Source organism: Malurus melanocephalus, unplaced genomic scaffold (assembly GCF_030028575.1).
Source record: "Malurus melanocephalus ecotype Western Australia unplaced genomic scaffold, MMel_1.1 scaffold_2, whole genome shotgun sequence".
NCBI lineage: Eukaryota > Metazoa > Chordata > Aves > Passeriformes > Maluridae > Malurus > Malurus melanocephalus.
Window position 1 is genome coordinate 3,014,080 of NW_026623234.1, and position 15,612 is coordinate 3,029,691.

The window sequence follows — 15,612 nt, forward strand, 5'->3', positions numbered from 1 at the left end:
TGGACATATGTTGTCTCAGCAGGGATGGGATGGAATTTCAGAATGCTTAGAAACCCCTTTCAAGGAGTAAAAACTCATTTTTATTATATATTGATTTAATTTTACAGGTTTTAAAAAATACCATGTTGTGTTATTTCTGGTTTTCTTTAACCTATTTTTTTCTGCTTATCTGATTTAGTGTCTGGACATGGTTGAATGCTCYCTGCTCATTCTCTTCTTTAATACCCTGTTTGTAGCTTGCTTCTGTTGAGAAGCACAGATGATTTATTCAAATAGACTCTTCAAGCTTTGAAAGGGGTCTCTGTGTCACAGTGCATGGACATTGGTGGAGGGGGGGTAGATGCTCTTGCCCCCCAGCAATGTTCAGCTTCAAGTGTGGCACTGTAAAGGATGGCACATAAGATCTCTAATGAGTGTGCTCTCCAGTCGTTTTATCTTTTTCTACAGCACCCTGTGCACATGTGTGCCCACTGGCTTGGAAATGTTTCTGTAGAGAAGTGGAAAGAGTGGAGATGCGGTTGGAGCAAACAAAGGTCCTTTGTGGGCTCTGGGAAAACGACTGAGGGATTGCTTTCTGCTCTCTAAAGCTCCTCATTCCTTCCAATTCATAGAACAGTTAAGGTTGGAAAAGGCGTTTAAGATCAATGAGCCYGACTGTTAACCAAGCACTGCTAAATCCACCCCTAAACCATGTCAATTAAGTGCCATATGTACATGTCTTTTAAACACCTCCAAGGATGGTGACTCTACCACTTCCCTGGGCAGCCTGTTCCAATGCCTGAGAGCCCTGTTGGTGAAGAATTTGTTTGCTAATAAATCTAAACTAAGCCTTCTGATGTGTAACTTGAGCCCATTTCTTTTTGTCCTATTCCTTGTTACATGGGAGAAGAGACTGACCCTCATCTCACTACAGCCTCCTTTTGGGGAGTTGTAGTGGTCTCCCCTGAGTCTCCTTTTCTCCCGGCTAAACCCCCCCCAGCTGCTCCTCATGAGACTTGTGCTCCAGACCCTTCACTACCTCCATTGCCCTTCTCTGGGATGGTTCAGCACCTCAGTATCCTTTCTTGTAGTGAGTGGCCCAAAACCGGACAGAGGATTTGAGATGTGGCCTCACCAGTGCTGACCACTGCCCTCCAAGTGACTGAGGATGCACTTGATGCCCTCATCCAGATTGATAAAGATAATAAACAGGATCAGGCCCAATACTGAGCCCTGGGGATCATCACTGGTGACCGGCCACCAGCTGAATGTAACTCCAGTCACCACCACTCTCTGGGCCCGGCCATCCAGCTGGTTTTCTACCCAGTGAACAGTGCACTCATCTGAGCCATGAGCAGCAAGTTCCCCCTGCAGAATGCTGTGGGAAACTGTGTCAAAGGCCTTACTGAATTATAGGTAGGTAACATCCACAGCCTTTCACTCAKTCCCTAAGCAGGTCACATTGTCATAGGAGCTTTCTGAGATGGAAGTTGCTTATCTTCCTTTTTTTGTCCTGCATCTCTGTTCACTTCAGTCAGAATGCAGATTGTGCCTTCACGGGCCTGGCCTCACAGGAAGCAGCTACATGCTCAGTTCCTGYTGGGAAAAGAAAAAACAAATGTGATCTCTAAACTCTCTCTATGTAGACATTTCTATTAGATCAGGTGTTTGAGTATTCAAGGAAGAAAGGCATTGTGCTAAGTCCTRCAATTCATCTGTAAAATGAAGAACAACATGAGCAGACAGACTCTTGCATTATCTTTACTGCATCCTCTTTATGACAAAGAGCCTCCTGCAAAAGTTGTTCCTGCAGGCAGCTGTGTGCCACTCCCTTTGAGAACGTGGAATCTCATGAGATCCTATCCAGGGATACTGCAAATACACAGWTACTCTCAACTGACCAAGGATGAAGTAAAATACCATGGTAACTCAGCATCAGTGTAGCCCAAGGAATCAGGACTGACAAAGTTTCCTGAGATTCTTATTCTGTATTTTGAACTTGGAGAGAGGAAGGTAGATGTTAACCACTGTAGTGTAAAAAACCCTATGAGCAAGCGGGACTTAAAAAGTCAGCTGTTCATGCAGTTAAGTGGGGAGTTAGACAGGGGAGTCACTTCTGTACCAAAATCACTTCCCATGTCCTCTTGTTTCTCTTTCTGCTGTTCATTTACAGCTTCCTTTCCTTCTTCGCTGCCATCTACTAGCCCTGCTGTAGTCCTTTCCTGCAGCTCTGTTAACGTTTAACAAATTTCCCTCCAGTTCCTATGTTTCTTTTGGCTGTAGCTCAAGGCAAACTCCCCAGATCCAAAACTAATTTAGGGCTCTGAGCAACAGTAGCATTTAAATGTTGGCTTTGTGCCATCAGGCGGGCAGTCTCTTCACTGAGAAGAAATCTAATTCCAGTGTTTATTAGATTAACAGTGGCCTCAGGACTGGACTTCCTTTTAATGTTGTCCTTTAAGAATTGTAAGGCTAATACAGGAACTTGGGAACCCCCGGGAGGGTCTCAGGAACCTGGCTCTAACCTTTTTTTTTGGGGAAGCAGGGCTTGGATCTGACTTAATTTGGGTCAGGGAGCACTGGGGAGCAGACTGGTGAGGTGGAGCAGGAGGTGTTGTTTTGACTTCCCAAGCAGTGTGTGTAAATCCTTCCATGTTWGTGCAAGAGTGGCTTTGATTTCCTTCAAGTTTGTTTCAATAAGCTCTCTGGGGTAAGAATCTAGGTATGGAAGGGCAAATTGTGCCCTGGTTAAGAAGTGAACTGGGACTGGGTAGGATCTGCTTTAATTTCTCAGTTTAGCCACAAGCTCTTTGGGAAGTCACTTAAGGCTCAGGTTTCCAAGTATGAAGACTGCCTGTGGTGGGAGGTATGAGTATTTTGTAATGCTCAGAGTCAGGTCTAAATCTCTTTGGCCAGCTGTGTAAGGATAGTTAAATGTCTAATTTTCCACTCATCTTAATTGGCTTAGGTACCCAAATGCTCACAATTCTGTGCTGTTCGGCTTCCATTTTTGGCTCCTGTATTCAAGATAATACTTCGCAGCTTTTAAAGAGGTGTTGAAATTGTTCATTAGCAGAAAAAGGCAACCTGACACTAATAGTAGAGGCCACACACATACCTGGAAAAATGTGGTTCAATGACTGGGCCATTTTGCTTTTTGTACATCTTCTGCCTGCCTCAGTGCTGTTGATGTTATTTAATTGAAAGTGAAGCCCAATGAAACTGACTGTAAGGGATCCTCTGGTGCTTTTCACTATTGTGGTTAATTTTTCTAGGATGTGAGTATGAGTGAACTGTGAAACTTGCAGGTTTGTAGAGGCAGCACCTGAGACTTTCAGTTTAAGCAGAGGAAGAGTTTTGTTACCGCTTTCTAAGTGTTGCAGAGGAGTCTGAAGTCCAGGTGCTGAGGAAGGTGTAGGTTGGTGCTTCATGGGCTGCTCTGAAAGCAAACAAATGTGGGTGGGCTAAATAGGGGCTGATGCACAGTATAGCTGCCCTGCAGTAACCCCAACACTGACATTCTTGTTCTTCCTGTTGACAATTCTGTTAGAAAGAACTTATCCCACCTGTGCCCATAAAACATATTTGCATTAAACTTGTGTTTTTGAGTGCATGTGTGTGTATATGTGTGTGCATGTATATATTAAAAAACACATTGCTGGTAAAGGCTTCTTTTTTACTTTTAAGTTAATCCAATTCTCTGGTAGGCRGCACAGTTGCTGTGATGTCTCTGTGGTTGTGTGGTACCTCTCCCTTTGCCAGACCCAGCTCTGTTCTTCCAGCTCARTCTGGCCAGTTAATAATTGCCCCTTTGCCCCTCATCCTCTGAGGGCAACATAATATCATGTGTGGAGTTATTTTTTAGAGAACAACATATGCAACAACTCTCTTTGTCCCAAGATAGCTCCATTTATCTTGTGGTTTGTGCTTCTGAAGTCCTCCTGCCTGTGGGATTGCAAAAACGAGCTGCTGCCTCCTTATTGCCACAAAACCACACTGTGTGTCCTACCCCTTCCCTGGAGGACTCCTCTGCTAAGCTGAGCTGTTGTGGTTGCCTTCCCAGTCTCTCGTGTGGCAGAGCTGGAAAGCTACAAAGCTCAGATGGTTCACTGCTAACATGAGGGCATCTTTATAGAAGACCAAAATAAACTCCTTAAAATGGTCTCTCTCTAAGAGAACAGTCTCTATCTTGTCCAGGAACCTAGTCTTTTTTGTATCATGCCACAATGATGGGAAGAATCTGACTGCAGCCCGCAAAAGCCAAAATGGGGCTTTTTTTGCAGTCAGAGTTGGTCTCTTTGCTCTATGTGCCTGGACAACTGCAGTCCAGATAGAACCTAAAGTTCCTTGAAAAGGAAGACTTTTCAATGCTTTCACTTTTACCTTCTCAAAACAAGTGCATGGCTGTCGATATTGGTGTGTTCGGGGACTGATCAAGACAGAAGTCTTGAAGTGGTTAAAAAAACAAAAGAATCTTCTGGATTTTGGAGAGAAATTCTGAAGGGTAGAATGTCCTTACAGCTTGTCCAGTGCCTGGAGCATCTGAAAGATGAAAGAAGCTGGCTGATAATTTCCTGTTGGACACACTTATTTAGAGTAGTTCAGAGAGCCAGTGCAGGATGAAACCTTGAAGACAGATCGAAAATGGCTTCCAGATTGTGTTGAGCAAGGTTACTGGTGCTTTGTAAATCCAGAGAGCACTGGACAAACTGATGCAGTAATTAACAAAAGTCATAAGTGGTGTGAGAAGAAGCTAAAATCTCAAGGACCTTCTGAATCAAAAGGAAAAGGATTTTCTTGAAGACTCTGTGGTAAGGAASTGGCTGGATTTTGAATTTTCCTAAGTACATTTATCCTTGCAACCCAGATCAAAAAATGCCACTTTCAGTTTTTCTTGGATCCCTGAAGCCCCTGAGCACTACTTTTCAAGCARATATGGCAGTGGTGCTTCCTTCTCTTATCTGCTGTCTTTTGACCACTCCATTTTCCTTTTGCCACACCTCATGACAGCTTAGCTGCTCATGACACTGCAGGCAAATCAGTGCAGTTTACAGCCAGTAAAGCAAAATAAATTTGCATTAATTTCAGTTTTTGTTAGTGCTGTGACCTGTAACTGGTTCCTTAATAGCCTTTGTCAGGTTTGGAAGTCATAGTTGTTCAAGAGTATATGCAAACAGGAAGATGTATAGCTGTTCTGTATGAAAGTGAGAATTGAGTGGATTTTTCTTGTTTGTTTTTAGCTGAATTCACATTTTGCTAGTCCTTACATAGTGAAATGACAGCTGTGTCTTTCTCAGCCATTAAGCAAGGAATTTAGTGAAATCTCAAGGWTGCTTGCAGCTTGGAAGAGGACATGACAGGAATGGGAGCCTAAGCAGAATAAATGTTGGAAAAATGCTGTTTGTTTGTTTGTCTAAAAAGTTAATACTTGAGTTACTTAAGAGAAGTGAAGTAGAACAGGGAAGAATGCATGTATTCAAATTAAATTTTTATTTTTTCGTACTGAAGTTATGAGTGACAGATGCCAAGCTGGTTTTCATTAGATCTTGTAGGCTGCTTTCATTTTTGTCCATTCAGTGAAGGGGAAGGTTTGCAAAGCTTCAGAGTTTCTGCAATAGCYCTGAGGTTCTGATTCTTCCAGGTTGTTTCCCAGAAGTGACAGAGCATATCCTTACTGTGACTGTAATAAACCTTTGGTGCTCCTGTAGCTGAGATAATGTAAGGATCACTTTGGGATAATTACTTCAAGGATGAGAGAAAACAGTCTRTGAAGTAATGGAAAAGTAAAAGGAAAGCTTACGTAACTTAAAATGCCAACAGTTTTTGCCCTGTAACTGGGAAAACAAACTTCAGTGTTCTACCTCCATGAACTTTGATATAGGAGAAAGAATTCTGACTATGCAATGACCTTCATTTGTAAGTGCTGTTATGCTAGTGAAACTTGTAGGTGACTGTAGTAGGTAAAATACATCAGAAGTACCTTTTTCCTGTGGATTATCTGCTTAGAACAGCAGGTAGTTTCTCTAGCTGGCACTTGGCAATTGTGAAGTTCATATGGTAACATTTCTGCTGTTTTGGTATTATTATTTTCTAAATTTTGGTGTAGTGCATGATTCACAATAAGTGAACAGTAAATTGTTTGCAACCTTTATGGAACAGGAAAGGGTAGAGGTTGTTAGTGTGTGGGTTTAAAAAAAAAACACCTCCGTGAATGAAATGGAAAGTTATGTGTCTCATGTTGCTGAAGTGACTAATTCTTGCAAAGCATTATGTAGGCTTAAGATAATATTTTAACGTGTTTTTCTAGCATGTGTGTGTTTTCTGAAAGGGTTTGAGTCATGTAGCTCTGCCTGTCAGACCCTTGTGGTCCAGCTAAACATTTCCACACTCTTCTAGGTTGGATGATGGTGGTTTTGGGTGATGTTRTGCAGTAGCAACCTTTTATTGTTCTGTCCATTTCTGAATGGTGATCAATTTCTGTTTTAACGTGCTGAGGTGGAATGATCCTGCATGACAAGTAATTTAGTGCTGGGGATAAGTTCCTTGGATTCTTTGTTGTAGTTCTCTATGGACATTGAATTGCACAGGAACTTTTTGCAGCTTTGTAAGGAAATGCTACTTCATGTTAAAATCAGCACAGCATTTTTCTTGATGGCATCCTTCAGGAATCACTCTGCACTTCATAATATAAAATGGATGACATGCTCTCTGCTTAAGAGAGGAAATCTACAAGTAATGAAATGCCAAGACTGAAGGGATGCTTTTAACATGAAAAAAAAAATCACAAGGTGGGAAACATAATGTTCCTGCTCCTTGGAATCCAAGTTTAGAGGTAGGAAAAATTATTTAGTCTACAGAGAAAATGTAAATATGTGGGTTAAAGGTATAGATGAAGCTCAGTCTGTTCCAGTAAGGGCCTTGGAGGTAAGAAGCAGAATGTCAGAAGTAGCATACCGCAGCTCATGGCTTTCTGAGSTCCTTGCACCTTCACGGATTCTTAGTAAAACAAACAGATGCTCCCACTATCTAATGTTTTTGTACACGCTTGTGGAGAGAGTGGGAGATCCATCAACTTGAATTCTGATACTTTGAAAGGCTCAAAGTCTTTTCTGAAAGGGCTGTTTCTGCTAACATTGGACATGCTGTCTGAAGCAGGCTGATATGGTGCTTGGTTTCTTGAATGTCAACAGTGATTGACAGGCATGTGGAGCTACAGAACAAAACCTGCATTTTCTACTCTCCTGCCAGTTCCAAATGTTTGAGGGAATCTTGTAGTTACAAAAAGGGGGACATTTGCCATTTAATGGCTATTAAATAYGCAAAATGTTATCACTTTAGGGCCACATTTCAGCCAAAAGATCTGGAAATAAGAGTTTGAAATTGAGTTTTACCAGGTTCTTTCAAAGTAATTCTGGTGTTCCYGGGAAAGAGCTGCATAGGGTTCTGAAGAGAAGGCTGGGGAAAAAAAGTCACAGGATGGGTCAGGTTGGAAGGGACCACAGTGGGTATTCTGGTCCAACTTCCTGCTTAAGCAGGGTCATCCCAGAGCACATGGCACAGGATTGCACCCAGATGGTTCTTGAATATCTCCTGTGAGGGAGACTCCACAACATCTCTGGCAACTCTTGCAGTGCTCCATCACTGCCCAGCAAAGAAGTTCTTATGCCTAAGTGGAAATYCCTGTTCATCAGTCTCTGCCCTTTTCCCTCTTGTCCTCTTGCTCGGCACCACCGAGCAGAGCATGGCTCCATCCTCTGACACCCTCCCTTCGGATACTGATAGACATTGATGAGCTCCCCGCTCAGCTGGCTCTTCTCAGAGYTGAACAGGCACAACTCTCTCAGCCTTTGCTCAYAAGAGAGACATTTTTCAGCCCTTTAATCATCTTAATAACCCTCTGCTAGACCCAGTCCAGGTGCTCCATGTCTCTTTTGTTTTGAGGAGCCCAGAACTGGACACAACACTTCACATGTGGTCACTCATACACAACTGTCTTCTGTCTAGCCAAGCCCTTTAAAATTCCTCAGTCAATTTGAGATAGTTGTCATTCACCTGATACTTCACGCCTACTTTGGGACAGGAATTTAAGGCTGAGATTTTGATGTGTTTAACATGCTTTGGTGCTTGAAAGATTCCTGCGTCCGTACTGGGACTTCATGTTTTGTCCACCATGAGCTACTTCCGTAGACAACTAAGAAATTGCTCTGGAAACAGAGGATAATATATTTTCTATTCAGAAAAAAAAAATCATAGAATTGGTAGTTGTTGCCTTTTGTCTGATTTCAAGGACTAAATAGTCAGAAGGAATAAAAATATACCATGCTGCTTCAGGCTTCAAATAGAATATTTTTGGAGTCTTGAGGGAGCTGTGTGCCATAACACATCTTTGATAAATGTTTTGTTGCTGTGTTTAGAATATGTTGCTTGATTTCCCTGTACAAGCCTCAGTATGGACCTTAATCTTATACTTCCCTTCTGGAAATGGGGGGAAAGTTTTTTGCTCCATGATGTGACATTTATGCATATTTAGCTTGAAGTATTGTTTTTGGCTGCCATATTGTGTCATAACAGAAACCARTGGCTAGTCTTTTATTATTGCTCCTTGAGTTTTCCAGGCATTACTGCATCCCAGCTTTTTCTATTAATTTATTCAATCTGTTTCAAATTAATTTCCACCAGATGCACTAGCTTAAAAAAATATTTTTTATAAAGCTGAATCTTAATTTCCTGCCCATAATTCTAATCTTCTAAGGCCCCTTCTACATTATTTCTTTTTCTTCTGTTATGTTTGGAGCAGAATATTTCCTATTTTGGTATCACTTGCAGGTTCCTTTTACTTGATACTTGTTATTTCTTCCAGATCAATAATGAAGTTATTTAATGGGACTGAATCTAATGCTGATCCCCATAATACCAACGAGCTATCTCTACCCCCTGCAGCTTGACTTGCTGCCATTTCTTATTATCTTTTGTTTATGACATTTTGGATCTGTGCTTGCTGGTAACCCAGCCAATTTGAATAAGTTTTTGAGTAGGATTTCATGGCAATAATATAATAAAGCTTCTGTGCATATGCAGAAACAGATTAAACATTAAGCCTCAGTACCTTATGATGGCATAATAGTAATATACCAACTTCTAGAAGTGAAGAAGTAATTTTGTCAAGTGCTGTAGAATATATGGATAGTTTGGACAAGTATCTAGAGACCTCAGTTATAGTAWTTTATTATTGCAAGGTGTTAATTTATGACTTTAGGGATTTGGGAGAAGGAGGTGTAACAGTTGTGTCTTGATCCTTGAGTCTTTTTATGTTCTGATCAAATGTTTCTTCCGTATCCTTTTTTCAATAGTTGTTTTTTTTAAGTGCTTTCATATTCCCAGGTAGAGGTTTTCAGTAAAGACCAGTTTTTGCTGGTCTTTATTTCTGTAGGATCAGAATTGGGCTCCAGAGACTCAAACATGTTTTTAAAGGCCTCCTATTTCTCTCCCCATGCAGTGTGTCTGAAAATACAGTTTCTGTTCCAGTTGCACTCTACCTCAGTCATACACCCATTGCACGTCAGTTTGCAAGTCAGTTWGCACTTTGTTGCACCCCTTGTTTTCTTCAAGTCCTAATTAGCAGATGCCCTCTGGAATTTCTCTTCCTTATGCTTTCTATTTCTTGTGCTCATATGAAGAGTAACATTTTTGAGGTCTAAGGTGTGTGGTTGTGCAGTTTAATATGACAACTGAAAGTGATTGTGCTTGATAACATGCCTCTCCCTAGCACTTTGTTCAGCCACGTGTTTAATTGAGAACAACCTGGTTCAGGATTGASGTATCCCTCCTTTTTCAAATTGAAAGGGGAACTTCTAGGACTGGGAAATTTTCATTCTCCCTGGGAGATTGCCAAAGTAGGCACAATACTCAATTACMAAAAAGCTGTAACATCTTCAATCTCTTTTCTCTGGTTCATGTGGTTTTGTTGAGGGTTTCTTAGGTCTTTTTTTTTTTTCCTTAACCTCACCACTATCACATACTACCTCAAACAAAACTTCAACAGTTCTGTTTAAAGCTTTGAAAACTTGTGGATTGCTCTTCCTACTAATGTTAACTTTAGTCTAGGCAGGCTTCAACAACTTGAAGACCACTGGGAACCCAATCAGAACTGCTTCAGATATTTTTATAATGGGAGTAGAAAAGAAAACTGTTGGCTTTTATCAGTGCATGGTGCCCCTTCTGACATCTGGCTGTTGTGCTGTAATGTTGCCTTTACTGYGTCTGCCAGCAGAGCTCTGAGTTTAAACAATGGTCAGCAAATCTCTCTTCTAAGGCTGGATTAACTGTACTTTTTCCTTCAGTGGAAACTGCTATTTGGGTAAGAGAGGAATCCAAAATTTTCATTTTCCCTCAAGACAGGCAAGCAAATAAAGCTGAGCTTCTTTGCTGTAGGAATTCAGAGAAGTGCTGGATAAAGAAGGGAAGTGTATCATGTGAACTATGTTCGAGACCATCTGATGTATGCAACATCAGCCCTTATCAAGGTGTGCATGTGATTGGAATGCAAAAGTGAGCCTGACCTGGAAGTGGAGAAAGAGAGAAAATTGTAATCTGGCACAGACCTTCTAACAACAGGTGGACAAAGTGTTAAAAAGGCTATTAAAGGCTRTACTACACAATTCACTAATTTTAAGCCCAAGTACACAATCAGATGCTTGTGAGTTCTTAAAATACAGAAGAAAGAAATTCTTCTGTATTAGAGCCAGAGCAAAATACTCTGGTGCTTACTCCTCCATGTTGAAGCAACAGCCTGTCAAACGTTGAATTGCTGCAAAGTAGTGTTTAGAGCTGCAGTTTGTCATTATTTTTACTGAAGAGGGAAAGGGTTAGCATGTTTCTTTTTGGAATAAAGCATGCCACCAGGACTTAAACAAAACAGTGTTTTCACTCTCCACCTGAAATCTGCTGTTTCTATCAAAGCAACAACTAGAGAATCCAGTGTAGTAATTATCCTGTCTACTTAAGTTTCCTTTGTAGTGTCAATATTTTTATGACTCTGTGGCAAGTATGGGGCTGCTCTGTAATACCTCTGAGGGTTGCAACTGACCTTATCAGCAAAATGAAGCTTTGTATATTAGGTTGTTTTTTTTTTTTATGGACTATATTGTTTGGCCTGATGAAGCGTTGCTCAGAGGTGAGGGAAGCAGAGTAACAACTTAAGTGTTTAAGCAGCCCTGCCTCTGACCACCCCCACCCCCCCACCCCCCCCCAAAAAAAAGTGCACAAATAACAGGGTGATAATTCTTTTCAGACAGAAATGACATAACTGCTTTGCCAATTTTAGGCATAAAATTACATAGATTCTAACAATTGCTTCAAAGGGGATGGGGGCAACTCACTTTTCCTTCGGAGGCATTTCATTTATCAGATAAATATGAAGCTGTGGAGGATATTTGGAAGGAATCTGAAGAAACRGAGCATACCATGCTAAATTTAAGGTGATGGCAGATGTTAAGTATGAGGCTTGCATTTAGACTGACTTCCTGTTTTTAAAATCTGGAGGTTGTTTGTATACTTTGCTAGAAGACTTACTTGGTTACTGGATCCTGCTGCTATGCATCTGGAGGGAACCAAACTACAGACAGTGAAGATGATTTTTTGATTGTTTGTACCCATGGGCAAGTGAGAGAGTAGGAAATTTTTGTTGTGGTCACATGAGGTATCAGTAGAGGTCAGGAAAGTTGAGTGATACCAGCTCAGTACTTGGCAAATATCTCTGTTCACCTTTGTTGTATTGTTTTGTACATAYTGCATTGCTAAAATATGTCAGGGTCCTGCCTCCTGCATAAGTGAAAACATTTTTGGATATAGAGAGTTAGTAGAATGTCCAAGCCTGCAATGTAAGAAGTTTCATGAACAATATTGATCATTACTAAGCTCAGAGGTGCCTCTCGTTATTCATGCTCCAGACTAATGTGTAGAAGTGCAGATCTGTCTGCTTTGATTGTTGGTCCACTTGCCTGAACAGCAGGTGCTGATTTCCGTCCTGTTCCTGGCCCAGTGACTAACTGGGATTGAAATGTGACACTGGAGCTTTGTGTGTGYGCTTGGTTAGTCTTCTGTCTCACGCTCCCAGTGTTTAATGGGAGTTTGAGGTAAGAGAGGAGACGTTGTGCTAAGGCTTCTCAACACCAAGTGCACCACTTCCGCTTGGAGTTGGAAAAAAACATGCTTCTCATCTTTATGCTTCCTGCCCCTTCTACTGTTACAGATACACTTACAGGACAGTGTCACTGGAGCTCTGAGCACTGGGAAATAATCATGAGACACCAAAGGTGAAATACTATCCACACTGAAATCATTGAGATAATTCCTGCTCTTTTCAGGAGTGTCGGCTTTTATTCACCTATTCTCACCACCTGAGAAGGACTAGCCATTCAGGATTGGTTTTTGATACTGTTCATAGATTGAAACTGGTGTGCTTTCCAAACAGTCACGTGCATTATTTGCCCAAGTGTAAAACCAGGGTAGATCATGATTTAAAATGACTAGAAGGTTAGTTCCCCTAAAGGTCACAAATCACAAACCATTAGGTTTGCAGAGGTCATAATTTGAAATAGTTAAACAAAGTATGCTTACTTTGTTTACTACTGCTTACTTTGTAATACTACTACAGATACCAGCTAGTGCATATGAGAGAGTGTTGGTATCTGGGTCATAACGTGTCCTTCAGCTTCCAGCAGTTTCAGTAGCATGGTAAAATGACAAAGCAGASATGATGGAATATAGCAACTTTAATGAGGTGAGAGGAACAGCTTCAGTATGTGTGTGCTTATATATAACCTCATATTAGTAGCAACTTTGAAGAGAGCTGTGTGTTTGACAATACAGCAGATTAARTTACAGTTCTCAGACTGGGACAGCTGCACTGATTCTTTGCTGTTGCAGAGCTGTACTGCCATGCTGYTCGTGCCAGCAAAGCTGGTGGAAGGATTGAAGAGCAAGTCTTATGAAGAGGGCCTGAAGGAGCTGGGGAGAAGGAGGCTCAGGGAAGCCTTACCTCTCTCCAGTGGTTTAGTGTTGTACCTGGCAGTGTTGTGTTAATGGTTGGACTTGGTGACTTTAGAGATCTTTTCTAATCTAAATGATAGTGCACTTGTGTACTCCAAGAGAAAGGGGTATTGAAGCTTAAAGTAGCCGGGATAAGTTTCTCGGAATGATTTTGAGGATAATGGTAGAAAATTGCTTGGGAAAAGGTAGTTTCAACAGCAGCTRCTTTGGGTACAATATACAGCTAGTTCAGCCTTTTTAAAAGGTTGTAGGTGACAGCAGAAGGTGTTTTTTTCTGAATTTTCTGTGTTGTCAGTTTGAAGAAACTTGTTTGATTTTTGTGGATGGTTGTGAATTTCCCTTAATTTATTTCTACTAGTCTGAAATGTTGAATAGATGATGTATGGCTTTTCCTTAGCTATGTCTGTTGCTTTTTTTTTGCCTTTTGACTACATCAGCCACTTTTTGAGCCAGCCTTTGCCCTGGCTATACCTGGTAAGTCCTCTGAAGATCTGACCACTCTGCCCTCTTTCATTCCATATTCACCTCCTGTTCTTTTAGCCTTTATCCCTTGTTACACCAGCTATTGGCTGCTTTCTAGTGTATGCAGTAAAACCTTGAGATGTGTCTTTTGTGCTAAAACTTTCAAAGATAGTTTGTAGTGGACATGAGAGAAAGAATAAAAAGTTGCTACGCCCATGACAGATTGAATAGAGATTTCATGACCAATTTGTTGGTGCAGTTCAGCAGCTTGTGGATGTGCTTGGAGAAGGTTTATAGCAAGACCTTGCAACCTACAGTGTTGCATTTGGGARCAGGCAGCTGAGGCTGACAGAAACCTCTTTAGCCAATTTTGTTGCAGAAGAAACATAATGTAATCCTTTTTTAAGGAAGAAGTGCTTCCCCTTTGAACTTAAATTTTTGCTTTACTTGCAAAAGTGGATGTCTTCACTGGACCGAATTCTGCTGTTGAAAGAGTTGCAGAAGTATTACATCCATTTTGCAGGTACTGCTTTTCTCAATTAGGATGGAAAATAAGGAAATGATGAGGCTTGTTTTTTCATTTTGCTTAGACTTATACAGTTTATGGTTAATCACAGGCACACTAGATGTATGAGTGAAATCAATGACATCAAAAAGCTTGAAAATAGTTCAGTATGTATATGATTATCACTTGGGGCAGGTAATTTCTCTGTAATTCTTTCCTTATGATCTATTGTTTAATCTAAGAGCTTTAGGTTTGTTTGAATTGCAAAAAGAAGGAACCGTGCAAAAGAAAAAATTCAACCAGACCAGCCTGAGGGAGTTGATGATTGATAGAGTAATCATTTGTTTAACAGTGATATTGATTATATAGATTGTCTAGATAATGTCAGACAGAAGTTTAGGCATGGTCTTTTCCTTTTTGGGGAGGCTTGTAACCTGTTCTCAARGCTGAGATTTTATAAGAGAAAGTGTGGGCTAATACCATAAATAGTTGCATTTGCACAGTGGTGAGAGTCAAGAGTATGTTGGAGTATTGTTCTGAAGGTAGGAGAGGAGGGCTGGGCAGTCTGGAAAGTCCTTTGACTAGCTTTAGGGCTGGAAAAAATATTCTTATCTGTTTATATATTGACAGTAGGACTGTACTCTTTTGATCAGTTTGTAAGGTTGAAAATCCTCTTGCTCTTATAAATGTCAGTTATGCACAGCCTAATGTCAGAGTTTAATGTTTTCAGGTAAATAAGAAAGGATTTTTCCCCCACTTTCACTGGATTCTGAAATGTCTAAAGTAATGACATGCAAAAGGTTTGCATCTGAAAAGTTCAGGATCTGGGGAAGACCCTTCAAATAGCAAGGATTCTACTTCAGAGAGTTTTCCTTTGTGTTGTGGCGTCAGAACTAGGTGAAGAGCTGCAGCAGTGCTGTGGTCTAGGAGAAGACTGAGTTTGTAAAATAAAAAAAGGTGTTCTGATACCTGGCATTCCTTGAATTTGTGATTAGTGCCGAGTTATTTTTCAGCTGATTCCTAAATCTTTTTGGCAGGGTGCACTTTGTTGTTGCCTTCAAGGAGCCCCTCTCCAAGAAATAGTGCATAGTAATTGATCTCCAATTTCAGCAGGGGGACGTTCCTTTGCAGGGGAGGATGGGTTCATACACAGCAGTGTGTGCACACAGAAAAATTGTGATGTCACTTTGTATTTAATGTTTGCTCTAAAATAGATGGTATCTCTTCAMAACATTTTTCTTTCTTTCTTCCTTTACAGGTGTTACCAGTAGTACTGAGTGCTCGTGTGGACGCAATCATTTTACCTGTGCTGTCAGCGCTTTTGGTGAATGCACCTGCATCCCTGCTCAGTGGCAGTGTGATGGAGACAATGACTGTGGGGACCACAGCGACGAAGATGGCTGCAGTAAGAACACCATCCTTGACTTGTGTTTGGGAAAATTGAATGTCTTTTTCTCTGCCAAGTGCTTCTCTGTTTTACAGGACATACTACTGTTTGTATGACAAAAGTTTTTGATTGTAGATGACCTACTTTTGACTGACTCTGAATCTAACAGAGCCATTGTCCACTGATACAAAACACAGTGAAAGCCCAACTTTGGCCTTTGTTTACAGCT

At 40.9% G+C, this 15,612-nt stretch overlaps 1 protein-coding gene across 3 annotated transcripts in view; it reads left to right on the forward strand.

Annotated features, from left to right (window-relative positions):
- The window catches only part of LRP4 (LDL receptor related protein 4), a 79,522-nt gene that overhangs the window by 23,917 nt on the left and 39,993 nt on the right, over positions 1-15,612 (forward strand). For all 3 annotated transcript variants that reach the window (XM_057364916.1, XM_057364923.1, XM_057364933.1), the window contains exon 2: positions 15,255-15,401. In XM_057364916.1, the coding sequence (XP_057220899.1) occupies positions 15,255-15,401 (147 nt within the window). The remainder of the gene's footprint in view (positions 1-15,254; positions 15,402-15,612) is intronic.